Here is a 27,960-nt window from a genome sequence, read left to right as displayed (position 1 = left end):
TCTGCCTCTGTGTGTGTGTGTCTCTCATGAATAAATAAATAAAATCTTTAAAAAAAAATCTGTAAACAGCAAAATGTACTTATTTTGTGGCAAAGGTGTCACTTTCAAAAACAAAGGAGTGTGCACTTGGGCTTTCCTGGTTTTTAGTGAATTAAGATGTTCTCTCCTCCCCTTTGGCCATGATCATTCTTCTCTTCCAGGCTCGAGGCAAAGATCATCTGCTGATGCGAGACACCATTTTCGAGGCAGATTTCGGCCTAGTCCACGACGTGGAATCGAACACTTGAATGGGGGATCCGTGGGTGGCTCAGCGGTTGGGCGCCTGCCTTTGGCTCAGGGCGTGATCCTGGAGTCCCGGGATCGAGTCCCGCGTCGGGCTCCCTGCACGGAGCCTGCTCCTCCCTCCTCCTGTGTCTCTGCCTCTCTCTCTCTCTCTCTCTCCCCCCGGGACTATCATGAATAAATGAAAAAAAAAAAAAAAAAAAATCTTAAAAAAAAATTAAAGGTGCATCTCACTTCGTTTTTGCCTCTTATCGCGTGAATTGTGGCGTCAATCGCCTAATCTTTAACCATCAGGTCTTCGTTATGTATTTATCTGACTATATTTTTATTTATTTTTAAGCTACTAAAAAGGGAGGAGATGGGGGCCCAGCCGCTCCCTCCGTTCTCCGGGGCGGGAACCCCTCCGGGGGTTGCTCGGTTACGTCTAGACCCTGGGGGTGCGGCGCCGCCTCTGGGGACCGGCTGCCCCCGGCGCAGGGCCCTGCCCCTCCCCCCGCGGCCCCCCCTTCCCTCGGCTCCAGGCCTGGGCCCCCGGCGGCCGGGGCGGGGCGGGGCGGGGCTCCGGGTCACGTGGCGGGTCAGGTGACCGCGCCGCGCGCCCTCCCCCTGCTCCCGCCGCGCCCGCCGCCCGCCGTCCCCCGCACGTGGCTCCGCCGCCGCCGCCGCCGCCGCCCAGCTCGGCCCGACCCCGCTCGGCCCGACCCCGCCGCCCGCAGCCATGGCGCCCGGCCAGCTCGGTGAGCGCCCCGCAGCCCTGCGCGCCCGCGCCGAGCCCCGCCCGCGGCGCCCCGAGCCCGCCATGTTGGCCCGGCAGGTGCCTGACGCGGGGGAGGCCCGGGACCCGGGAGGGAGGCGGGGGCGGGGAGGCCGGGTCCCTGGCGGCTGCCCTCCGGGCCGACCCCCCTCCGGGCCGACCCGCTCCGCACCCCGCCAGCCCGGGCCCTTGCGGACTTCCCGCGGCTGACGGGGAAACGTCTTCCTTTGCAGCCCTGTTCAGCGTCTCTGACAAAACGGGCCTGGTGGAATTTGCCAGAAGCCTCACGTCTGTGGGTCTGAGCCTCCTCGCCTCCGGAGGGACCGCGACAGCTCTCCGGGATGCCGGGCTGGCGGTCAGGTAAGGCGCCGCTCGGGCTTCGCGCCAGGTGCGTGGGGACGTGCCGCCCCCGCCCGCAGGACCCCGGCCCGCCCCGGCCCGCCCCGGCCCGCCCCGGCCCGCCCCAGCCGTCGGCCCGCGCTGCAGCTCCCGGGGCGGGGTCTGGGGTTGCGGCGCCCACAGGGGCCCGGCCCTCGGCGCCCCTTCCCAGGGCGGAGTAATGTGGGCGGAGGGAAAGCCCCAAGCGCCGCCCCTCCCGAGGCGCTCGCGGCCTGTTCCGCCGGGCCCTGCCGCCAAGCCGTCGACGGGCCCACGGGCCCAGGAACACCCCTCCCGGCTCTCCGTGACCTGAGGGGCACCGGCCTGCCTGGGGTTCCCTCCTCCGCAAGCTGTTCGTTACCTGGCCAGGCGACGGGAAGAAGGAAGGAAGGAGCGAAAGGTCGATCGGGCCGCCCTCCCGCACCCCCGGAGCTGGCATCCCGGCCGGGAGAGGGGTGCCCACCTACTCGGGGTGCCAGACCGAAAGGGCCCAGGGGCCGACCGCTCTAAGGAACGGCAGGGACACCAGCAGGAGGACATACAGGCCCACTCCTGAAACACATTGTAGAGTAGGAGTGAGAGATCCGTGTGCTTCTGCTGCCACGTGAAACATTTTTGCCGCTCGCCCTCTAGGTCAGATGATTGCCTCTTTAGCCTAGAATCCTGTCCTGCCTTCCGTGGGCAGTCCGCAGCTCTTCCTGGATTTGTCGAGTTCACGTGGCGAGGATGCCTAACTGTGTTTATTAAATAAATGCTGTAGAGCTTGCAAAGTTTTTTTTGTGTCTGCTCCCTGATGTTCTCCCAAGAGCCGTGCAAGAATCCTGAAAGACAGGTCAGCCTTTTCTGAAGAGCAGCAGGGCGAGGATCCGAAAAAACTCTAGACTGTTCTTTCTTTTGGAGCGTGCTGGATGCTGTTGTAGTTGGACCCTCCAAATTAAGCAAGCCGCTCTTCTACAGCCCTTTTTTTTCCTCCACCGAACTGAACTATAAGAGAAACATTTCAGACCTAATCCAAAGTAGAAGAATGTAATGAGCCCTCCTGTTGCATATCCATTCCCCAGTTTAAAAGCTTAACAGCTCTTGAGTCTAGTCTGATGTGTACTTCTACCCATTCCTCGCTTACGCATTATAGTTAACGTGTTTCTTAAAAACTGGGAATGTAAATGTATTCCTCTCCCGTTAAAGTGTGAGACTGTTCCCACGTCATTACGTGCACACTGCTGTTACCCTTACTACAACTTTTCAGTGTAGGTAGTGTTATAAATTAGGAAATAAATTTAATGGGTAAGGAAACTGAGGGATCCCTGGGTGGCGCAGCGGTTTGGCGCCTGCCTTTGGCCCCGGGGCGCGATCCTGGAGACCCGGGATCGATCCCATGTCGGGCTCCCAGCATGGAGCCTGCTTCTCCCTCTGCCTATGTCTCTGCCTCTCTGTCTCTCTCTGTGTGACTTATCATGAATAAATAAATGAATCTTTAAAAAAAAAAAAAAAGGAAACTGAGGCACAAAGAGGGTAGTAGATAACTTTCCCAAGTTCATACAGCCAACGCAGCTAGTAAAATTACAGAACCAAGATTTTATCCAAGGAAGTTAACCTGGAGGTGTGAGGTGAACTGATGGGATTTTAATTGGTGACTATTCAGCAGTGAGCTTGCAGAGAATTGTTGGTAGACCGCAAATTGCGGTTGCGTGCAAATTCTGAACTCTAAAGGAGCAACAAACTTTTTGATTACCCCACGTGGTTTCGCATTCTAAAAATAGATGTCTTCTCTATTTTTAGCAGTAATCCTCGAGAAACTGGATTTTATTTCCTGGATGCCAGGAAAGGGAATTTTTAATTGGATGCCATAATATTGCCAGTTTTTAGTTGATGTTGAAAATACTGTGAGCCCTTGGTCAGATACCAGTCATCTGCAAATGCTTCTTAATAGGAGACTCTACCCAGGAAATTCTATATCCTGTTGGAATTTGCTGCTTTAAATTTTTTTTTTTACTACAATGGTAGTTGTAGAAAATTTGAAAAATGTAGAAAATTATAAAGAAGGTAGTAAATAGCTTACAATTCTGTTTAACATGTTGATATGCTTCCTTCTAGTCTTTTAATATCTAATTTATAGCACATATAGAAGATAGTTTTGCTTCCTGATTTTGTTCGCCTAACATATTGTTGACATTTTTTCGTGTCATTAAAATTTGCTTGTAAATCAGGCTACGGTTGGGGAGTTCATGCCAGTTTGGTGATCTGAATCAATATTTAAGTTTTGTTTTGCATTCGACCCGTTGTCATATTTTACAATTTTTTCCCCAACTTATTTTGTTCTGTATAAAACTTTTAACATTTTTGTATAGACATCTAGTATTTTGTTTTTTTGGGTTTTTTGTTTGTTTTTAGATTTTATTTCTTTATTCATGAGAGACACAGAGAGAGAGAGGGGCAGAGACACAGGCAGAGGGAGAAGCAGACTCCATGGAGGGAGCCTGATGTGGGAATCGATCCCTGGAACTTCAGGATCAAGCCTTGGGCCAAAGGCAGGCACTAAGCCGCTGAACCATCCAGGGATCCCGACATCTAGTATTTTGTTTAATGATTTGAGCATATTATATATTGAATTTTGGTAGTTCTTTGATTTTTTTTTTTAATACTCAAACCTTTGATTCATTGGGACTTTATTTTTTTTTTTTTTTTTTTTTTTCATTGGGACTTTATTTTTATGTGGGCTAAACCAGTATTATTCCAATACTAGCACCACCTTACTAAAACAGTCTTTTATTTTTCCACTCATTTGATTTGCTGTCTTTATGTTTGTTTAATCATAAAGCTAAATTTTTGTTTTTACTTCAGTCTCTTTCTGAGATGTATTTTTAGTGTCTTTTGTATATATTGTAAAATTACTTCTCAGCTGAATGGTTGGCTTATGATTCAGTTTCTGAATTCTGAACATTGAGGCTCTGAAAAATCCCCCAAATGAGAACAAAAGATGTAATGTTGGAAGATGCTTTAATAGTGTAATAAAATGTTAGTTCAGCAGGAACAGCAATATTCTGTTCATCTGTTTTCAGAGATGTCTCTGAGCTCACAGGATTTCCTGAAATGTTAGGGGGACGTGTGAAAACCTTGCATCCTGCAGTCCATGCTGGTAAGTGATTGGTGCTGCCTTCATTTAAAACAGTCTGTGGTCTTCAGGAATATTTTGGTTGATTACTTTGTAGAATAAATGAGGAAGAAGGCAGGTCATAAACTCAGAAAATTATCTGAGAGTCTATATTGGTTTTGTCACATTTGCTGCTAACGTTCATAATATGTTAGAACCTGTTTAAAATCTAGTTTGCTTTATTACGTGATGGATTCACATGGTTTTTCTCTGCTTGCTATTAGTCCTGACTTGATAACTAATTTAGAGTGATACTTTCTGCTGGAGCTAATGAAAGTGTTTCAGTTTCCTGTGTGAGAAGACTTTTATTACAATTCAACTTAAAATGAAGTCTCACAGTGTAACTGACTTTTTAAAAAAAGATTTATTTGAGAGGGAACATGCACATGTGCATGAGTGGAGGAAGGGGTAGAGGGAGGGAGAGAATCCCAAGTGGACTGTGTGAGGAATGCAAGACAGACAAGGGACTCCATCCCAGAATCCTGACATCATGACCTGAACTGAAATCACAAGTCAGACACTCAACTGACTGAGCTACCCAGGCACCCTTGTAACTGACTTTCAAAAGAATTCTTTTTCAGAGTGTTTTAATTTGCTCATTTGAAACACCAAATTATGTAGCGACCAGAAATGGTGAGAAACCAGTATATTGCTACTTCACAAGTTATAGTAAAATTCGGCAGAACTAAAGGCTGTTAGGCTGAGGATCATCAGACAAGCCGTTTACCAATGGGAGCATGTAGGTTAATGGAACTGGCAACAGTTATGTGAAAATTCTTTTACATTTTGTTGCTTAAAAAGGGTGAGTAAGCCTGGAGGGAGCCTGGCTGACTTGGTAGAGTGTATGGCTCTTGATCTCAGGGTTGTGAGTCTAAGGTATAGGGATTACTTGAAGATAAAAATCTTTAAAAGATACAAAAGCTTTTTAAATATACTTGCTAATCTAAATTTTTAACTCTGCTGTCTTCTTGATTAGGCAGTCATTAGATGCTTTAACTTGATTGATGGGTCCATTTTGGACCTTATTCTGATGTGTTTTTTGAACCTAATACTTAACTTTGTCAAATTAGGAATCTTGGCTCGTAATATCCCAGAAGATAATGCTGACATGGCCAGACTTGATTTTAGTCTTATAAGGTAAAAATTGGAAGGTAAATTTTTAATGCATTAAGGATCAAAGACAATGTGTATGCCAAACCTGGTGCCCCCTCCCCTTTTAAGACCAAAATTAACATTAGGTTTAGTTTCCTATTTATTCACTTATAAACCATTGAGTACCTTCTGTGTGACATTGTACATACATAAACATTTTTAATTTTGCCGAGTTTATGTTACCAAAGTTCATACTTAAGCTAAACCAAAACAAAACAAGCCTTTATTTTTGTAGGAAGTTATGACCTAAATTTTGGTACAATTATAGTTGTAACAACATAGTTATTTGCATAAAAATACACTCTTTCTTTTCAATACATATAACAACTTTTTGAGATATGACCCATATACCATATAATTTCCCAAATCAAAATGTATAATTCAGTGGTATTCCGTATATTCAGAGTTGGGCATCCATCACCACAGTTAATATTAGAACATATTAATCAACCCTCCCCAAAAAAGTCCCATGCCCATTAGCATTCATTCGACATTTCCCCCAAAAACTCTAGCCTTGTGAAACCATAGTCTTTTCTGTGTATAAAGATTTATTGATACATAGCATTTTATACCAATGGAATCATATAACATGTGGGCCTTTGTGACTGACTTCTTAAACATATTCTGAAGGTTCATCCATGTTTGTATGTCTTAGTACTTTATTATTCTTTTTATTACTGAAAAATAGCCCATTGTATATTTCATTTTATTTATTGGTTTATCAGCTGATGGGCATTTGGATTATTTCCACATTTTGAATATTAGAAACAGTGCAAACATGAGCAGTCATGTACAAGTTTTTGTGTGGATATATATTTTCATTTTTCTTGGTTACATACCTAGGAGTGAAATTCCTGGTCATCTGATAAGTATGTTTAACCTTTCCAGAAGCTGCCAGACTATTTTCAAAAGTACTGCATCATTTTATATTGCAGTAGTGTAGGAAGTTTCTCCACATCCTCACCAACATAGGTTACCCATGATGTGGCATGTCATTGTGATTATTATTGGCATTTTGTAGTAATGTTGAGCATCTTGTGTGCTCATTGTCCATTTGTATACCTTTGGAGAAACGTGCTTTCTAATCCTTTGCCCAACTTCGTGTTATTTATCATTTTCTTATTGAATTATAAGAGTTCATTTTATCCCATTCTGTGGATTGTCCTTTCTTTATGGTGTCTTTTGACCATCATAAAACCTTTAAATTTTGGTAATGTCCATTTTATCTATTCTTTTGTTGCCTATGCGTTTGGTATTATACCTAAGAAGCAGTGGCATAATCAAGATAGTGAAGTTGTACAAGTTTTTTAGTTATAGCTCTAATGCTTAGTTCTTTGATTTCTTTTACTTTTTATATATGAGTGTGAATTAGGGTGTCCAACTTCATTCTTCTGAATGTGGCTGGCCAGTTGTCCCAGCATCGTCTGTTGAAGAAACTTCTTCCCCCAGTGAGTGGTCTTGGCACACTTGAACTATATCTCTGTCATCATGCTGGCACCACATCATTATTGTATCTTTGTGACAAATTTTGAAATTGAGATGTGTGAGTCCTCCAATTTTGTTCTTTTTCAGGATTGTTTTGGGTATCTGGGGTCCTTTGCATTTCAACATGAATTTGAGGGTCATCTAGCCCATTTCTGCAAAAAGTTGGAATTTCCTAAAGATTGGATTGAATCTGTATCAGGTTAGGGGAGGTTGCCATTCTAATATTAAATATTCAGTCTATAAACTGGGATATCTTTTCATTTGTTTAGATTTTTAAAAAATTTCAACAATGGTTTATGTTTTTTAGCATACGTCTTATGTTTTTGTTGTTTTGATGCTACTGTTAGTAAAATTGTTTTCTTATTTCACCTTGGGTTTTTCATTGCTCATGTATGTATATTCAGTTAATCATATGTCTACAACCTTGCTGAACTAAGTACTAATAGTTTTTTTGGTTGAATTCCTTAAGAGTTTCTATATACATGATCTAGTCATCTCCTTAATAGAAATAGCTTTACTTTTTTCTTTCCAATCTTCATGCTTTTTACTTAATTTTCTTTGTTAATTGACTTTCCTAGAACCTCCAGTATGGTGTTGAATAGAAGTGGTGAGGGTAGACATCCTTGTCTTGCAACTGATCTAAGGGGAAAACATTTAATAGTTCACCTTTAAATATAATGTTAGCTGTAGGTTTGGGGGGTTTTCTTAAATACTTTTTATCATTTTGAACAAGTTCTCTTCTATTTATTGAGTGTTTTTATTATGAGTGAATGTTCAGTCTTCTCAAATCCTTTTTGTGCTTCTGTTGAGATGCTCAGGTAGTTTCAGTCCTTTGTTTTATGAACATAAGCTCTTATATTAATTGGTTTTTAGACGTTAAATCAACCTTACATTCCTGGGGTAAACCAGATTTGGATGCAGTGTATGCCTCTTTATATTTTGTTGTTTTCAGTTTGGGTAGTATTTTGTTGAGGATTTTTGTGTCATTATTCATAAGATACTGGTGTCTATTTTTCTTGTGACATTTTGTTTGGTTTTGTTATCAGGATTATAGGCCTTGGGAAGTGTTTTCCCCTTATCTTTTGTTCCTTTTTTTATTGGTTTTTACCAGTTGTGCTTATTTCACTGGGAGTGAACTTGCCCACAGAGCTTCTCACGTTGCAGGCCTTGGCATGGAACTCTACTTTATTACTGGTTGTTGATTTTAGATTAGTTCTGTATTTTAAATTATTCTTTTGGCATGCCTGTTAATGTCATTGTATATGATCTCTCTGAAGACAAAACAAGCAAAGAAACGTATTTCACTTAGAATGGTCTGTCATTGTTCATCATTGTATGTGACCCATTAGAAATAGATTCTAAAATTGAATGTTGTAGATAAAAGAGATTATATTCCAAACTGAGGATGTTGTTTGTAGCCTTGTATTTTACATTTGTTAAAATTAAAAAAAAAAAAATTGATAGCTGGATTATATAATGGGTAGCTAAGTTTATCCAGGCAGTAACATTGCAATATGATTTGGAGGAGATAATGTTGTGAGAGCACCTGCTGATCAAAGCCACTTTTAGTTACCTGTGTTGTACAACAGTGGGAGCTCCTGACATTTCAATATATTTTTTTTTTAGAATTCTAAAATGTTAGGATTATAGTTTATATTTTAGATCTTTAGACTCTGATCACATTAAAGTTAGCGAGTGATTTATATGTAAACCCCATAAGTTTGCATTTCTAACAACAGCTAAATTCCTTTTTGGTTTAGAGTTGTCGTTTGTAATCTGTATCCCTTTGTGAAGACTGTGGCTTCTCCAGATGTAACTGTTGAACAGGCTGTTGAGCAGATTGATATTGGTAAGTCAGCAAAACCATATTTGAAGACTGACGGGAAGATTACTTACATTTTATTTACTTATTTTTGTTACTATCTATATATTTTTTAAAGATACTATTTATTTGAGAGAGAGCCTGTGCGCGCAGGGGGAGGACAAGCAAGACTCCACTCTGAGCCCAGATCCCGATGTGGAGCTTGATCTTACAACCCTGAGCTCATGACCTCTGCTGGAATCACGAGTCAGATGTTTAACCAACTGAGCCACCCCCATCCCCCAAGCACTATTTATGTTTTAAAATAGGTTCACTGAGAATCAGAAAATTGGGGGAGTGGAAAATCATTATTGCTCCCAGTTTCTTCTGGGATGACTAATTCATCTGTATTTTCTAAGCTGTTTAATTGTATAGAGATTCACCTGGGGTATGTTTTCCTTTTTTTTAAGTCAAGAATTAAAGTAGAAGTGTGTGTACAGTGACTTTATTTGAAAGAGATTAAACTGATATGGAAATATAAAAATTGTATTTTGTTCTCCCAAGGTGGAGTAACCCTATTGAGAGCAGCGGCCAAAAACCATGCTCGAGTGACAGTAGTATGTGAACCCGAGGACTATGTGGCCGTGTCCACAGAGATGCAGAGCTCTGACAGTAAAGACACCTCCTTGGAGACCAGACGCCAGTTAGCCTTGAAGGTAGGGATGCACTTTTATCCAGTGCAGTGTTTGCCAAACCACATGGTATTCAGTTTTCACTGGATCTGCCTGGAGCGGCTATCCTTTTCCTATAAATGAAGAGACCCTATTATTATAGAGGTATAATGTTGAAAAGATTGGAAGAGACTTGGAAAGAGAATGATTTGTTGTGATTTTCAGTGTTATTGGGTGTCTTTCCTGCGCAGTCAAGTATGTGACAAGGAGTATAGTTTGCTACGTGCTACCTACAACTCTCTTGTTCTGCCTTTTTAAGTGCTGCTGGTGTTTCACAAATCTTACATTTTCTGTAGGCTTTCACTCATACGGCACAATATGATGAAGCAATTTCAGATTACTTCAGGAGACAGTATAGCAAAGGAATATCTCAAATGCCCTTGAGGTATGGAATGAACCCTCATCAAACTCCTGCCCAGTTATACACACTGAAGCCCAAGCTTCCCATCACAGGTAAAGGCTGTGTGTTATGTGGCCTAGTTTGCTGTGTCTGGGGGTGTGTGGGTCGTTCTCTGTATTGTATCCTATTGTATCCGATGTGGTTCACATTGAGAAGATAAATTACATAATGTCTTTTATAGCCACCTGAAGTTTAAGCTGCTGGGTGAACATGTGAGCAAAAACTGTTGAGATAACTACAGGTTCCTCAGAGAGGTCAGATGGGAGATACAGTTTGGAATGTCTTTGGCATATAGATGATTTTGAAGATGTAGGACAGGCAGGATGGATTTCATAGAAGAGGTCAAGCAGTGGAGGAACTAGCAGAGGAAAAACAAGGCTGGAAGACTGCTGGGTTTCAACTGGTTTGGAATGCTGCTGAGGACAGAAAAGCAACTGTTTGATCTAGGAAAAATTTCAAGAACAATTTCCTTGGAATAATGGATGTGGCAGCCCAAGTGAAGTGGGCCGAATATGACAGTAGGAAATAACAATAATAAAGATAATTCTTTGAACAGAAAGGTTAATTAGGACTTTCATGGGTCTGTAAAATTAAAAGAGGCTTTTCACTTTTTTATTCTGTTTTACTCGAGGTGGGAATTGGAGCATGTTGTATGTTGGGTAGAGGGGGAAGTAGATGCAGGGGGCCGGGGAGAGAGTTGTGGGTATGCAGGCCTTGAAGGCCCAAGCATCAGTAGGAGGGCTGGCCTTGAGTGACAGCAAGGACAGGTTTCTTCATGTACTGGTTGGTACATTTGACGGTGGGAAGATGCAGGTACTCCTGTCTCTTCTTTTCTCCTTGTTAGCTGCTGAGAGAGGAGGAAGAGAGAGCAGTGTCAGAGATTTGAGGAGATGGTGAAAAAAACTTTTCTTTCCCCTTCCCCATTGAATCAAGTTCTATTATTAGGCTACTTCAGTTATACTTTGAATCTTTCTAGCACTGTGGAAGCCTCCACAGTGACTCCAGAAATCTCCCAGACTGCAGTAATCTAATTGCTCTCTGCTTTGTCTGTCTTTTCTATTCACAGTGGAGTAATCATAAACATAAAATCAGATGATGATATGCCCTATTTGAGAGCATTCGTTGGCTCTCCTTCCGACTTAGATGCCTCTGTGTGCCCTGCAGACCCTATTATCTGACTGGTCTTCATCCTTGACAACACTCCCCTGTCCTCTGCTTCCCAGGGCCTGTTTTCTGTTTGGTCCACAGGCCTGGTGTCTGTGGCCTTTGCTCTGGTCTTCAAGGTCTTACTTGCTTGTCATTTACATCGCACCTTAAAGTCACCTCCTCAGGGAAGCTTTCTCTGATCACCCAGAATGAAGTAGCTGCTTGTCACTTTTATCACAGCACTATTTGCTGCATTTACTTATGTTTTAATCATCTTCTCCCAATTAATCATCTTTGAGAGCAGAGACCTTGTCTTTGTTCATTGCTGCATCCTCAGTACTTAGAATATTGCTTGACATGTTCTCTAAGTCTCTATTGAATGAATAGTTAGAAACTTGACATTTTGTATGATTTTTACTTTTAGAATTTCTTAAAATAAGAAATTACTATTTTACATTTTCTTATAATGTTTCCCATTTAGATTCTGAGGCAAGAAATACTTATATGTAATTTCATGTTTTTCTTTTTCAAAACTCTTTCATTCATATTGGTCAAGATACCTGTTTTTTAGGTGCTTTTCTTTTTAAGACTTATTTATTTTGGAGAAAGAGAGTATGAGCAGAGGGAGGGGCAGAAGGGGAGAGAGGGAGAAAGAAGCAGACTCCCCACTGAGTGTGGAACCTGATGCAGGGTTTGATCCCATGATCCTGAGATCATGACCTATGCCAAAATCATGAGTTAAACACTGTATACGTACAGTGGAATATTACTTAGCTATTTTTTATAGCTATAGAATGAAATGCTATTTGCAACAACGTGGATGGAACTAAAGGGTATTATGCTAAGTGAAATCAGAAAAAGACAAATACCATATGATTTTACTTGTGGAATTTAAGAAACAAAGTGGATGAACATAGATGAAGGGATAGAAAAATGAGAAAAGAAAACAGAGGGAGGCAAACCATAAGAGACTTAACTCTGGAAAACAGGATTGCTGGAGGGGAGGTGGGTAGGGCACAGGGTAACCACGTGATGGGCGTTAAGGTGGGCATGTGATACAGTGAGCACTGGGTCTTCTATGCACTGATAAGTCACTAAATTCTATCTCTGAAACTAGTAATACAGTATATGTTAAATTGAATTTAAATAAAAATTTTTTAAAAGTTTGACGCTTAACTGAGGCACCAAGGTGCGTCCTTATTTTGTTTTTTTAATAGACTTTATTTTATTTTATTTTTTATTTTTTTAGACTTTATTTTATAAAGTAGTTTTACATTTACAGAGAAATCTCTCAGAAAGTAGAGTTCCTAGACATCCCCTCCCTCTGAAGTCTCCTCTCTCTAGTTTCCCCTTTTAATATCTTCCATTACTTAAAAATGTACATTTGTTGAAATTGATGAACCAGTAGTGATTCATTATTATTAACTAAAATCCGTCGTTTACATTAGGACTCACTCTTCGTGTTGTATATTCTTTGGGTTTTGACATGTATAGTGTCATGTATCCACCTTGACAGTATCATGCAGAATAGCTTTATCACCTAAAAATTCCCTGCATTCTAGCTTCCTGACTCCTGCAGCCACATACTTTTACTGTTTCCATAGCATCATAAGGTTGTAATCCTATAGTATATAGCCTTTCATGCTGGCTTGTTTCACTTAACAATATGCATTTGAGGTTCCTCCATGGTTTTGGTGGCTTGAAAGCACATTTCTTTTTGTTATTTAATAATAGTGCATTGTATATAGATATATTCTAGTTGGTTTATCCATTTACCTCTTGAAAGACAACAGAAATAGACTGTTTTTAACTATGAATAAAGCTGCTAAAAACATTCAAGTACAGGTTTTTCTGTGGACATGTTTTCAACTCATTTGTATAAATACCTAATATTTTCTTTTATTGTTTACAATTAATTGCCTGTTTTGTTTTTCTGTCTTTCCTGTAAGCTCTTTGTGGGAGGGGCTAGTTTATTCATTGATAATATCCCCAGTACCTAGCACAGTCCTAACACTGTGGTAGGCACTCAGTAAATACTTGTTGAAGTTTATTTTTAAAAGTATGTGCCATCCAAGATAACACAAGAAAATGCAATTGTATTAGAAAAATGGTCACCATTTTTTTTTTGTAAGTGCAGATTATAATTTATTCACAAGAGATAATAGCCCCCCCCCCCAAAAAAAAAATCCTGCCATTGTTAAGAAAATAGGCAATGAGAAACTTTGGGAGTTGTAATCCTTCTAACTACATTTCAACTTTAAGCAGAGCCTAGTGAGTCTGGTATGAAAGAGGAAAAATCCAATGCATTTTTTCCCTTGTTTTCTCCCACCCACAGCTCTTGAATTAGTTTGTAATAATGTTCTTATGTTGACAAGGTTTATAACTTAGATTTTATACTATCTCTGTAATTGCCGTGACTATATTATCTTACTTCTGTACTGAAGTAGATCCCTGGTGATCACTGGTCTTGTCATTCCTGAATTCTCTATTGGTTTATTTCTAGATTGGCTGGATTTGGTTTCTCCAGTAGCATTATGTATGTGAGTGTGTGTATGTGGTTTGAGTTTTTGTTTGCTTGCTTGTTTGTGAGGCAGGCTTAGGCTCTAGTATTTCGTTCTTTTTTCATCAGGTTCTTTTTTATGTTTGTGTATATGTGTTTGCCTTTTAATTATACTCCTCTGAAAACATTTGTGCAGCCTTTACGTATTTTTTTTTTTTCAGAAATGTTACATATATCTGATTTTATTGATCCTGCTTGGTAATGTGTTATATATATGTTTCTATATGTAGTTCTAAATGGAGCCCCTGGATTTATAAACTTGTGCGATGCTTTGAATGCCTGGCAGCTGGTGAAGGAACTCAAAGAAGCTTTAGACATTCCAGCCGCTGCCTCTTTCAAACATGTCAGCCCAGCAGGTAAAAAAGCATTACTCTCTAGAATGCTCTGAATCTGTTCAAGATGCAGTTTTTTTATTTTGGAAAAAATCGGCATGTTCTAATGTGAATATAGACATTTTCTAAAGTTTCAAACTGCTTTTGTGAAGTCTGTTAACAGTTTTAGTGTAATAGGACAAAATCTGGTAATAACATGTACATGTTTTTTATATATGTAATTGTATGACATTACTGTGAGAAAATCACTTTTTTTTGCGTTAGAAACGTGTAAAAAATAAAGTAAAATGGCTTAATGCAGTATGCCAAATATTTTTCTACATGGTTGAAAATGGAATTGACACCTTATCTGTAACTTTTTATACCCGTTGTATGAGATACTTTTTTGCTTCTATGTCAACTCTTAACACATAATTCTTTGATATTTACTTTTGATATTAATGTAAACAGGGAGGAAATAAATGGTATGTGGTATCAAGCAGGGTGGAGATCGAGAGTCCTTAATGAAGTAAACTAGCTTCATACACATGCATGGTGCTGGCTGACTCATACAGTGGTTCTTTTCAGAAGCCAGAGAGAAAAGATTCCATTTGCCCTCTCCCCTGCAACTATATTTTTGGTGTCTAATTATCTAGCCAGATGTTTTGTTTAATTTGGCACAGGCACCAGAAATTATGCCGCATAGACTAGATGTTAAGAAAAATGTTGTCTTGATTTAGGAGAGGACAAGTAGTAACTTGAGACTTGGGGATTTATTTTATGGTTTTCTATATCAGGTGCTGCTGTTGGAATTCCACTCAGTGAAGATGAGGCCAAAGTCTGCATGGTCTATGATCTGTATAAAACCCTTACACCCATATCAACTGCATATGCAAGAGCAAGAGGTCAGAACAGTAATGAAGTTCTTGTTTCTTTGTTTTTGAAGGAGAAAAAAGTATTTTATCCTAAATAGATAAAGTAGTAATAATCTTTGTTTCAGATTTCAAATTATCTTGTTTTTTTATTAATACTTAGGAATGACTCTGGGTGCCTTGGAATAAGTTTGTTTACAAAAGTATGTGTTCGTATTTTCATGTAATAAATGGAAACACAGGTGGAATTTGGTGCATCTAATTTCACATTAGGCTATTGAATGCATTTGTATTGTTTATTAATATATGAGTAAAATCATATGGTTATTTTAACTACACTGAATTTGGTTAGAGTTGTATTCTATATGTTTTAGAAATATCTAATTCATGAGGTTAATAACCTGTGAATATTGTAACATTTTTGGAAGATCATAGAGAAACTTGATAGCACAATTGACCTTCTAGCATCTAGCATACTATGGTGCATGCGCTAAATAAATCCAGCCTGCCACCTGTTTTTGTAAATACAGTGTGTTTGAAACAGGGCCATGTTCCTTTGTTGATGTGACTGATTTCTACAACTGCAGAGCTGAATAGGTATAACAGACTAGGTACCTATAAAACTTAAAAAATATTTGCTATCAGGCCCTTCCAGAAAAAGTTTGCCAAACACTTTGTTAGAGGGTAAAACTAAAGAATACTTTGTTACGATTATTTCAGTTAAATGACTTATTAATCTATTATTTAGATCTTACATAATAAAGTTAGATTTAGAGAAATGGATTTTTTATGATCGCCTTAGGGGTTTTTTTAAACATCTTTCTGAGTTAAGGGTATTTGTGATACATACCTCATTTTAATTTTTTTTTGCAGGGGCTGATAGGATGTCCTCATTTGGTGACTTTATCGCATTATCTGATATCTGTGATGTCCCTACTGCCAAAATTATCTCCAGAGAGGTTAGTGGACATTCACATATATTGATCCATTCATAACTGAGTAAAGCTCTATTTATTCATAGTGTTTGTTGAAACCGTAATTTATATTTATTAACGCCATCTGTAAGTTGGTTAAGTTTTTATCGTTTAGAATGTTCATATTTTATGTAGAACATGAATCCTTGACTGAATTGTAATTTTGAGATTAATGAATATTTCAAATGGATATTTTGCTATTAGGTTTTAACTTACATACTTAGTCCTTTTTTTTTTTTTTTTTAAAGATTTATTTATTTATTCATGATAGAGAGAAAGAGAGAGAGAGAGGCAGCAATACAGGAGGAGGGAGAAGCAGGCTCCATGCACCGGGAGCCTGATGTGGGATTCGATCCCGGGTCTCCAGGATCGCGCCCCGGGCCAAAGGCAGGCGCCAAACCGCTGCGCCACCCAGGGATCCCCATACTTAGTCCTTTTATGTTATCTAGTAGTCATTATCTTAATGCCAGTTATTGTTTCTTTTTTTTTTTTTTTTTTTTTTTTTTAATTTTTTTATTTATTTATGATAGTTACAGAGAGAGAGAGAGGCAGAAACACAGGCAGAGGGAGAAGCAGGCTCCATGCACCAGGAGCCTGATGTGGGATTCGATCCCGGGTCTCCAGGATCGCGCCCTGGGCCAAAGGCAGGCGCCAAACCGCTGCGCCACCCAGGGATCCCTTTTTTTTTTTTTTTTTTTTTTTTTTTTTTTTAATTTTTTTATTTATTTATGATAGTTACAGAGAGAGAGAGAGAGGCAGAGACACAGGCAGAGGGAGAAGCCAGTTATTGTTTCTAAAGATCATAGGATACGCTCTTGATTGATGTAATAATGAACCTTCCTATAAACCTCTGTAGGTCTGTAACAAAAGAGATGTGTAAGGGAAGATTATAAACTACTCTGAAAAGCTAACCCCCATCAGTTGAATACCAAGCAGGCATTCCAGAAAGGTGAGATTTTAAGTGAGGAGACAGAAAGAAAAAAGAAGGTAGCTCAGATTAGCTTGGAAGGAAAACAGATAGGTAGAGATGAAGGCTACGTGGCCTTGAGAATATTTAGTTGCTTTAGGGATTCTTCCCATGACCACTAGCATCCCCACTCGCAGTAGAGCTGACCTGCTGCATTTTATGTTATAGCACAAGGCTTTGTAGGATGAACTATGACTCTTCTTGTCAGATGTTAAACCTGATCCCTTTGACTTGCTGTTGACTTACTCGCCTTGCCTAAGGTTATTAGCAGAGATGTAATCTGAGCCCCGTGTCTTGCTCTAGTGGAACTTGCCTTGCCTAAGGTCATTTTGCCTGGTAGGGTAAAAAATTTTACCTGGTAGGAACTAGAACATGTTCTTTCTAGTGCAAAACACCACTCCCTTAACAGAATAGTGAAAAATCATTTTTCTTCCTAAGGTACATGTATTAGAGTGAATCATTTGTATATTTTTAGTAAAACTGAAAGGATAACAAATGAGATAAGGTTAGCTGTGCAAAGCTGTATTCGAATGTAGGCTTTTCCGAGTTTAGATGTTAGCATTGTCTGTTGGAAGTAGAAACTAGAAAATGCTGCTGCATTAAGATAGATAATTGTGTTTAGATTGCTTAACAAGCGTTCCTTAATTTTTGAAAGTACAAATTGTTTTATGTAATTACAGGTATCTGATGGTATTGTTGCCCCAGGCTATGAAGATGAAGCTTTGAAAATACTTTCTAAAAAGAAAAATGGGAACTACTGTGTTCTTCAGGTTAGTTTAATTCATGTTTAAATAGTAATTTGCTTTTTTAGTTTGTGTTTCTTTTCCCCCATAATTAGTGTTTATGGTTAGAAACTTTTAATTTATCTTTCTTTGCTGAGGTTTCTTTAATTCTTAATCCCAAATTTATTTTTTCCTTTCTGTTGATTTTGGGTTTTGGATGAGGGGAGAGAGCTTCTTGACTCTCTTAGTTTTAAATTTAAAATTTTTAAGGAAGTAGTTAATACATATGTATGGTTTCTCCGGTTCAAAAGGTATTAACTGTTATTTGTGAAGTCTCCCCAACCTTCCCTTCTATTACTTTAAAAAGTAATATTTTAAATTTCTTGGTCGTCCTTCCTGAAATAGTTGATACTTTCCAGCAAAATTTTATCTCTTTTTTGTTGTTGTTTTTTCCCACTGACACAAATGCACATAGTTTAACCGTCCTGGAAGTTTACTCCACGTCTGTGTGGCTTCTGTAGCCAGTCACCAATCCTTAGCTAGTACACAAAACCGCAGTGAGCTTAGGAGCAGGTCATGGTTGGTGTGTATTAGTAGTTTTGATAGGTCCTGTTCCTCTTTGAGGTTGTTCCAACAGATTTTGTGTTTTAATGGGCATGTGAAGGGTGCCAGTTTCTAATACCTTTGCCAGCATTGTGTTCTTTAATTTTTTCATCTGATCAATATGATAGATAAAAATGACTTCTCATTGCAGCTTTATATGTGGGGTAAAGAACATCTTTTCATATTTAAGATTATTTTCAGTTCCCTTTTATGAAGTATTTGACCATATTCTTTGCCTGTTTTTCTAATTGTTGAAATTTTTCCTTAGTGATTTATACTAGCTTTTATCTATTAGGAACTAGCTCATAGTCTAAAATTGTACATGAATAAAGCAAAGAGTTCTTTGAGTTAAATAGAAATTCATAATACCATTTTACAGAAAGTGTTGATGTCAAAAAATTTGTGGAATCCTAACTCCATATAATGGAAATTCTAATTCAGTGCTTTCTAAGGCAAAGGTCATTCAAAGGATAAATGAAGAGATACTGTCGAGTTTAGGAAAATATCTACAGAGAGAGTGGCCTTTACAGATGATTTTTACATCTTAATATCTTTCCAGTTCAAATTTTGTGAGAGGAAGATAGCAACAAATCACATATATTCCTGGAGTGCCTGACTGGTTCAGTTAGTAGAGTCGGTGACTCTTGATATCAGGATCAGAGTTGTGAATTCAATCTGCATGTTGGGTGTAAAGATTACTTAAAATAAAAACAAACCCAAAAAAGACATATATTCCTTTCAAATAACAAAGACTTCGACTCCAAATGCTGCTTTCCCCCTTTTAACCTTTTAGATCAAGTGTTACCTCTGTATTTTTTATAATACGTTATTAGAAAGAAGGCAGAATTAGAATTTATTTTTTATGCCACTACCTGTTTTTTTTTTTTTTTTTTTTAAGGAAATCTAACTTTTTTCCATAGTGCTTTCAGTTAGTATAGCCAGAAATGCTATCACTAGAATCATTGGTTTTAATATGTTTGCTGTTACAAAACAACACAGAGTTGCAAAACCTATAAAATTTTTTAGAACAAAATACTGGTGCGGGCAGCCTGGGTGGCTCAGCGGTTTAGCACTGCCTTCAGCCCAGGGTGTGATCCTGGAGACCAGGGATGAAGCCAAAGTCAGGTTCCTGGCATGGAGCCTGCTTCTCCCTCTGCCTATGTTGTTGCCTCCCCCCCCCCCCCCCCCCGCCCTTTCTCTCGAATAAATAAATACCCCGCCCTTTCTCTCGAATAAATAAATACAATCTTTAAAAAGGAAAAAAGTACTGGTGTGTGGCCATCTATTATACCTATACTAAAGTGATCTTACACATGCCTAAATTAGAAAAAATGCATATGACCGTGCTCTAATGATTATTTATTTATTTATTTTTTGGACATGAGTTAGGTGAAAAATGTTGAAGATTGTAGATGTTTTACTTTTGACTCTAAATTTGCATTTTAGATGGATCAGTCTTACAATCCAGATGAAAACGAAGTTCGAACTCTCTTTGGTCTTCGTTTAAGTCAGAAGAGAAATAATGGTGTCATTGACAGGTCATTATTTAGCAACATTGTGACCAAGAATAAAGATGTAAGTTTGAAAATCTCTGAATGCTAGTAATTCAGTAACTTTGTTTTTAATATGTATAAGATTATGCATTTACTAAGACTCATATTCAAAACTGGTTGATCTGCAAATGTCTAGCTCATCTTTGAGTTATCAGATAAGTTTGAGAGCTTAAAAAAAGAAGAAATGACCATACCAGAAGCTTCTGTGCGTATGTACATACATAGAGGCATTTATCTTCAATTCTATATAAGTGGAATCATGTCTTTCATAATTCTGTTCTCTGACTTGCCTTTATTCCCTGTGCTAAGCTACAAATAGGCTTCTAGTTAAATAAATATGGAACCACACCTTCATCTGAAAGTCCACGTGGCAATCTGTGTATAGATGTATTACGATATTTTGTTTCCATTTTCAGTGCTATGATCACCATTTTTTGTGGTCATATTTTTGCTCTGGTGCTGTCCGTCATCCTTTAGGAAGGACATATCCCTGGAGTGATAGCATGATTCTTTTTCATTTACATAAGTGTATTCTGTCATTTAATATGCATAGCACTCTGGATACTGGGAGTGAGTGACTACTATCATCTCTGTTGTCTATGTGCTGCCGAAGCGAGCACTCATCTCTATTGTAAAGATCACAAAACTGTGACCTAAGTTACAGTTAAGAAATTTGCCCAAGGGCAGCCCGGTGGCGCAGCGGTTTAGTGATCTTGGAGACCCTGGATCGAATCCCACATCGGGCTCTCTGGATGAAGCCTGCTTCTCCCTCTACCTGTGTTTCTGCCTCTCATTCTGTCTCTGTGTCTCTATGAATAAATAAATAAAATCTTTAAAAAAAAAAAAAAAGAAAGAAATTTGCCCAAGGTTTCATAACATGGAAACAGATGAGCTAGTATTTATTTTCTGAAATCTCTTATTTGGAACTTTAGTTTTGAAGTTTTTTTTTTTGCTGGTTCTAACATTGGCTCTTTTTGGCTCTTTTTTTCCCCCCTAGTAGTTAAGATGTGTGACTACAGTGTTTTGTGGTCTTATCTGCTGATACATCTGGTATTTTTTATTAAATGCTGGGCATTTAATGTGAAAAAACTGTACACGTATTTTTAGTGTCTGGATGGTATTTTTTTTTTCCCTCTAAAAAGAACTGACTTCTACTTTTGGCAGGCAAATCAGGTGGAAGTCAGATGGTCTTTATTCTGGCAGGATTTGAATTTGGGCTTGAGTCTTTGTGAGGACTGGTCTGTCTGTTCATTGTCCACTCCTGTCCTGCTGAAAGCACCGGGTGTTTAGTGTCCCTTTTACCATTTAGCTTATTGCCTTGTAACTTGGAAAATACCTTGAGGCAAAAACCATAGATGGTCACACTCAATTCTTCTACTTCCTTTATCTCTGGGATCTTTGTCTCTCAGTATTTGCTATTTTACTACCTTAGTGTTGAGTTTTTCTGTTTGTTCCTGGAAAAGGTTTAGTCGCTTAAGTCCTTCCTTGTAACAGAAATAGAACATGAGGAGATGCGGCTGTTCCCAGATGTGACACCTGAGGATTTACGTAGAATTGCTAAAAATAAGCTTTAAAACCTTTATTGGAAGAGTTCAGTCTGTTAATAAGTATATGGTAATGAGGATGTGATCTTTGTTGATTTAGTAGATACTCCTCCATTTTTATTTTTGAAAATTAATGGTGCCCTGAAATAAAGGAACACAGTAGGTAGGTGTCATGTGTAGAAATACCTTTAAATTCTATGCAGTCTGCTCCTTTGGTCAAGGCTATAAAGTACTGGGATTTTCAGGTGGAAACATTGTTTCCAACATTACTTACGTAAGCAGCTAACAGTAACATGAGGTGGGGTTTTTTTGTTGTTGTATTTCTTTATTAATCTGGCTAGTTAGTATTGACCTAGATTCTATGGTACCTGTGTTGACAGGTCTGCCTAACTCTTGAGGCTTTTACTTTTGTAAGTTTTCCTTGTAGGTTAATAGGTATTGGACTGATCAATAATTTAGCCCCTGAAAGGTTTTGTGCCCTGGCTGTGCTAACTTGGATGTTTTTTTCCAAGAAAGGAGATATGGTTTTAATTCATGTTTTATCTAAATTCCTCTCTACTTGTTTCATGTGTATTTTTATTTAGAAATTTAGAAACTCAAGCATAAGAGTGATAGTTTTATATTTATGTTCCCCCTCTTCTTTTAAAACAGCGTTTTGTTAACATGTCAGCCTCAAAATCCTTTTAGGTTTAGAACAGTGGGAGAGAAGCAGGAGTGTATTTTAATAAGCATTGGTGATCATGCTTGAATTATTTCCTCTTCTATTTTTCTTAAATCATGCTTTAATTTGTTTTAACTATTTGTGTTATGTTTATATGACTGGATTCCCTCACTCCCATCCCCACCTCATGAAATGTCTTGTACTCCTCAATCCTTACTCAGAATACCAGGGTTACATTTCAAGGCAGACCTGTAGGGAAGCTGGGTTATGTTAATCTTTCTTAGAACCAAAAGAATAAAATGTATATTTTGTGACTCAACAGATACAAATAGGAAAGTATAAACTACATTAATACTGTCTTGGAATAATAAACTCTTAAATTCTAACCTTGTTTTTTAATTGTTTTTAATTTTGAGATAAAAATTGCAGATTCACCTGCACTGTTAGGAATTCCCATGTACTCTTTGCCCCATTTCCCCTGGTAGTAGTTTCCTGCTTTTTATAGTACATGCTAATGATACCGATACAGTCGAGGGACAGAAAGAAATTTCCATGACCATGAGGTTTCCTCATGAATCACACTGACTTCTGCCCTGCTTCCACCCCCTCCTTAACCTTGAGTGACCTCTAATCTTTTCCCCCTTTCATAATTTTTATTCAGGGTACATTCATGAATGGGTTTTTATGTGAACTTAAGTTTTCATTTCTCTGTTACAAAGACCCAGGAGTGTAATTGGTGGCTGCTGGGTAGTATCACAATTGCATATTTAGTTTTTTAAACTGCCAGACTATTTTCCAGAGAGCCTGTGCCATTTTACATTCTGCACCAGCAACATATGAGTGATCCAGGTCTCTGCATCCTTACTACCTTTTAATGTTGTCTCCTTTCATTAGTTAGGTATGATTTTAGTTAGAATTTTCTAATGGCTAATGATGCGTGTTTTTTCATAATTTATTTGCCATCTGTATATCCTTTTAAGTGAAACGTTTCTTCGTGTCTTTTGCCCATTTTCTAATTAGATTGCTTTTGTCACTAAGTTTTGAGAGGTGTTTACATATTTTAGATACTAGTTATTTTTTGGATACGTGGTTTACAGATATTTTCTCCCAGTTTGTAGCTTGTCTTTTTATCCTCTTAATACAGGGTCTTTTGCAAGAATAGAAGTTTTCATTTTGATGAAGTCTGATTTATCAGGTTTTCACTTACGTAGCTAATTGATCAGTTAGCTGCTGCTTATAGCCTTTGTCCACTTAGCATATCTATATTAGATCATCCTTTTTTCAGTTTATATTTGTTCTTTTTATTAAACATAGTGATATTTTTTGCTACAATTGTTTTATTCTGTTTGGACTGGTAGTTTACAAGTATGTTTGAATAGTTTCTACCTAAAACTTTGTAGACAATGCAGAAAATGATTTTAATTTTTTTTTTTTCCTGAATGGCCTTGGCTGTGTATGGACATCACAGTTGTTTGTGATGTCCGAAAACTATTCTCGATGTTTTTTCTGATCATAAATTTTATCATGTTTTCATGTATGTTTTTTTGTTCTGTGGTTAAGAAGGTATTTGTCAGTTTGGGGTAGTAGATATGGTATGTCATCACTAGTATGCCGCGTAAACAGGCTTAAGCTACAGATGGCATTAGTCTGAGTCTGTGATGCATTAGGCACTGCTGAGTTCCATGACAAGTATGTTGATTATTGATTGGGTTTTTTCAGTAAAACACAGTAGAATTTTTTATGAATTCATTTCATCTTGTCATTTGAAGGATACAACTACATTATGGGTCTGTTTAAATAAACAACACGTAAGATACTTAGAGTTACAAAAGTCTGTTGCAATTGACCATCCTCTGTTTTTTCAGTTGCCAGAGTCTGCACTCAGAGACCTCATTGTAGCCACCATTGCTGTGAAGTACACGCAGTCTAACTCCGTGTGCTATGCCAAGAATGGCCAGGTAACCAAGCGCTCGGACACACTTTGGACAGACTGTCATTTTACAAAATGTTGTTCATCCCTCAGGTCCTAGGCTGCTTGAAAAGGAAAATCTGCTCAGTCTTTCTCTTCTGGGTTTATCAGTATTTACTCAGTATCATGGCGCACTGTTAAAGCCAGCAGTGACAACAAACTATCTTTGGAATGACATATTAAAATTGGTCGTATTGCTTCTTGCTCAGACTGAGTTGACATATTTGGATTGGTGGGACTCTAATAGCTGCTATAAAACTAGTTTATTCGCTCCCCTCCTCCTGAGTAGTGTGGTATTTCCAGTGAAAAGAGAGTAAGAGATAGTACTGCCACCCATTATTCCATGATTTGCAGCTTGTTGGGTATTTTTATGTGTATTTTTAAGGTTACTAAGAATTGGCAGAATGCAAGTTAATGTGATCTTTTAAAATCCGGTTTACTAAGATGTAATTTATATATATTTATAAAATTCACTCTTTAAAGTATCAAGTTGTGAGCAGTTTTCCCAAATTATGTAGCTACATGAACACGGCCACAATGAAGATGCTGAACATTTCTTGCTTACATTAAGCAAGATATTTAACTTGTTTCCTAGTGCATTAAGCCATAGAATGCAGGTCTGAGCTAGCTTATCACTGGGGCCTCTCCTAACTCTGAACTAACCTGGTTCTGGTTTTGCCATAGCTTCAGCAGCAGTGGGAACCCTTCTCACAGTGTCTTGAGCACTTCTCTTGGCATCTGTTAAATTATTTGGCCCATAAGTGGGGGAGGAAAAGTGTGGATATTAATTAGCATATGCCTTGGAAGATACTTTGAAATTCAGTATTTTAGTTGATTGTCGATTGTTAAAAGACAGCTTGTCTCTAATAATGGAAACTTGGGAGATTGTGGTTACTGGTCTCCTTTGACTCTGGTTCTAAGAAAGTCCACTAAACCTGCCTCATTACTGATATCCCAGAGTTCTATAAACTTCCACAGTATTAGTAGCCATAGTTCAGATGTCACAGAAGAGGTAAAATGTAAAAATAGCAGTTATAAATTTCTATAAAATATAATGACTTAAAATTAATTTGTATTTTGGCCTCATATTTTTTTCCACAAAACTGCTAAATTTGGGGGAATATATACACCAAAGATCTGTTAAGAAAAATACGTTGTTGGAAGAGATATTCATCTAATGTTCATCTACTTCAGGTTATTGGCATTGGAGCAGGACAGCAATCTCGAATTCACTGCACACGCCTTGCAGGGGATAAGGCAAACTGTTGGTGGCTTAGACATCATCCACAAGTGCTTTCAATGAAGTTTAAAACTGGAGTGAAGAGAGCAGAAATCTCCAATGCCATTGATCAGTATGTTACTGGAACGATTGGCGAGGTGAAAGTCTTATCATTGGGTTTGTGGGTGGAGTATATTGGTGTGCTTACCTGTTTCTGTAACAGACTTTACCTTCATCACTGAGAGAAAATGGTATTTTTCTTAAAATTTTAATTGTCTATAATTTTACATTCTTAACAATTCTTTATTGTCTTCTATCTTTAACCTTCTTTACATTTCTTAATCCCTTTCTGACACCACAGACCTTCCTTGTCTTTTTAAATTATAACCATTGGTTTAGTTTTATATGTTGTATTTCCCCTGTTGATTTTTAAGCGTTTGGTGACAGGGACTATGTTTTCACCTATCCTGAGGTTAGTGCCAAGCGCCAAGCATTGATGATGCTTGCTACATGATAGGTGTGTATGCAGCATGAAATACAGTTGTCTGATAGCAGGTAACCAGTGTCTTCTCCCCACATTTTGTACCATTGCCTTTGATAATTTTTGTTACATTTCATGTTCTCTAATATTTTCTATTTTGAAAAAGGCATTATAAGAGCCATAAAATTACAGCTATCAAGTAGCCTCCCAAAAATAGAGAAATTAGCCCCATTTTTGGACATAGCAAATGCTTAATCCTGTATGGAAAATGAAAGAAGTCTGGTAATCAGACTCTAGATGGGTCTTCTGAGGGGGTGAGTGGACCACACTACCTTGTCTTACAAGTTCAAGGACAGGAATCCATGACCTAATAAGTGTCCCTGAAGAGTGTGCCTTATAACCATAAGGTACTTAACACATAAGCCATTCTCTTTTCTACTTTAGTATTTGTATTTGCCTATTTAATATTACCTAGCAAAATCCTGTTCATAGTTCTGGAAGAAGCTTTATATGTATGTGAACAGGAGTTAAAAGTACATTGTTTTGCCAAAATACCATCCAAAATAGAAGCACGTTTTAAAAAATATGAATACCATGAATCATACCTTGATTCATCTGTTAAGACTGACTATAGACTTGAGGCTGTGTAAATATAGTTCTAGAACATCCATCATCATCTGTTTGCTTGCTTTGACACAGGAATATAAAGTAATAGATCTAACTTAGGCAGAGATTAAAAACCAAAATATATTTAAAATAAGTAAGTGGTATAATCTTTGTTTAGTACACTTAGAATTACTCTTCTTTAATGAAATGTTAAAACATAAAAAAAAAGATTCTAGAGATGTAAACTGGAATGAGCCATTGTAATTAAATCCTGGGAGAAATGCCCAACTGCTTTCTGGCATTCTGATTTGCATCAAAAAGTACTAAAGGTCATGTCCAAAATCTTTCTCTCCTCTTTCCATCCTCCCTACTCATAGGATGAAGATTTGATAAAGTGGAAGGCATTGTTTGAGGAAGTCCCTGAATTATTAACTGAAACAGAGAAGAAGGAATGGGTGGACAAACTTAGTGAAGTTTCTATCAGCTCTGACGCCTTCTTTCCTTTCAGGGATAATGTAGACAGAGCTAAAAGGGTAAGTGTGGTATTGATGTGCATTTACATAGAATTGATTATCATGTAAAAACTATTTTAGAATCCTGCTTTGGTTTAAGTTTTGAGTTTTATATTCAAGTTAGGGCAGTGTGATATATCAGTAATATTTATTTTACTTCTCCATTTGATGTACGAGTAACTCAGATCCTATTATTTTGCTGTTTTAACTGAGTGAATCGGTCTGCATTGTGAATCATTGTTAGCTTATGCTTTCTAGAGGGGGATTTTCATTTTTGTATGTCTTGACATAAAATTGTGTTTTGAAAGTCAGTGTCTCTTCTTCCCTCAGAGTGGTGTGGCCTACATTGCTGCTCCTTCTGGTTCTGCTGCTGACAAAGTTGTGATTGAGGCTTGCGATGAACTGGGAATAATCCTTGCTCATACAAACCTTCGGCTCTTTCATCACTGATTTCATTGCATAGTATTTTATGGTTTGCTTATGTGTAGGTGAAAAATCACATGTGATATTTGACAATATCTTTTTTAAAAAATAAAACATTAAGCCTTAGTTATCTTGGATTCTTTGCTTTTGGTTGTATTGAATTTCTTAGTTATAAGCTCTCTAGCATGACAAACATTACCCACAAATATTTGAGTCTACGAAATACAGGGAACATTCTGCCTCCTAGAGCTCAGCTCATCCCCAAAACATTGTGTGAAACATCTAAAAACTATCAAGTAAGCCAGAGAAACTGAGCGGATCCTAGAGTTAACTAGCATAAGCATCCTGCAGTCTCACTGGTTTTCTCATGGGGATTCCATTCCTGCAGCCTTTCTTTTAGTCAGAGTTCTAAAAAGCTTGTCTACTTTCTAAGCAAACAGCAAATTGCAGTGTGGGACCTAGAATCATAGAGGGGATGAGTAAGTTTTCTGTTGATCCCATATATGAGTAATAAATACTAGTACATACTCTTCCTTTCATGTTAGATAAAATGTTTCACATAACATCCACAATCTCTTCTCGTCTCCTCTGGAGGTGCATAAAAATGTAATCAATGTTTGCTGTTCAAAAGTGGACCCAGCATTCCATCTACAGGCTTATTACCCAAAGTAGGACCCAGAGGGAGGCCAGTGTCTACCCGCAT

The 27,960-nt window shown here is 38.4% G+C and overlaps 1 protein-coding gene across 1 annotated transcript; it reads left to right on the top strand.

The window, feature by feature from the left end:
• Positions 1-906: 906 nt before the first annotated feature.
• Positions 907-27,383, top strand: ATIC (5-aminoimidazole-4-carboxamide ribonucleotide formyltransferase/IMP cyclohydrolase). The gene is made up of 16 exons (XM_077885622.1): positions 907-1,019; positions 1,270-1,396; positions 4,474-4,550; positions 5,636-5,702; positions 8,963-9,051; positions 9,568-9,719; positions 10,031-10,187; positions 14,071-14,196; positions 14,949-15,056; positions 15,897-15,982; positions 17,645-17,734; positions 19,736-19,864; positions 23,913-24,005; positions 25,211-25,393; positions 26,700-26,855; positions 27,165-27,383. The coding sequence occupies exons 1-16, from the start codon at positions 1,001-1,003 to the stop codon at positions 27,282-27,284; spliced, it is 1,779 nt and encodes a 592-aa protein (XP_077741748.1). The 5' UTR covers positions 907-1,000; the 3' UTR covers positions 27,285-27,383.
• Positions 27,384-27,960: the final 577 nt, after the last annotated feature.

The sequence above is a fragment of the Canis aureus genome, chromosome 36, assembly GCF_053574225.1.
Source record: "Canis aureus isolate CA01 chromosome 36, VMU_Caureus_v.1.0, whole genome shotgun sequence".
NCBI lineage: Eukaryota > Metazoa > Chordata > Mammalia > Carnivora > Canidae > Canis > Canis aureus.
Note: the sequence above shows the minus strand (reverse complement) of the source record. Positions and strands in the feature narration are given on the sequence as shown.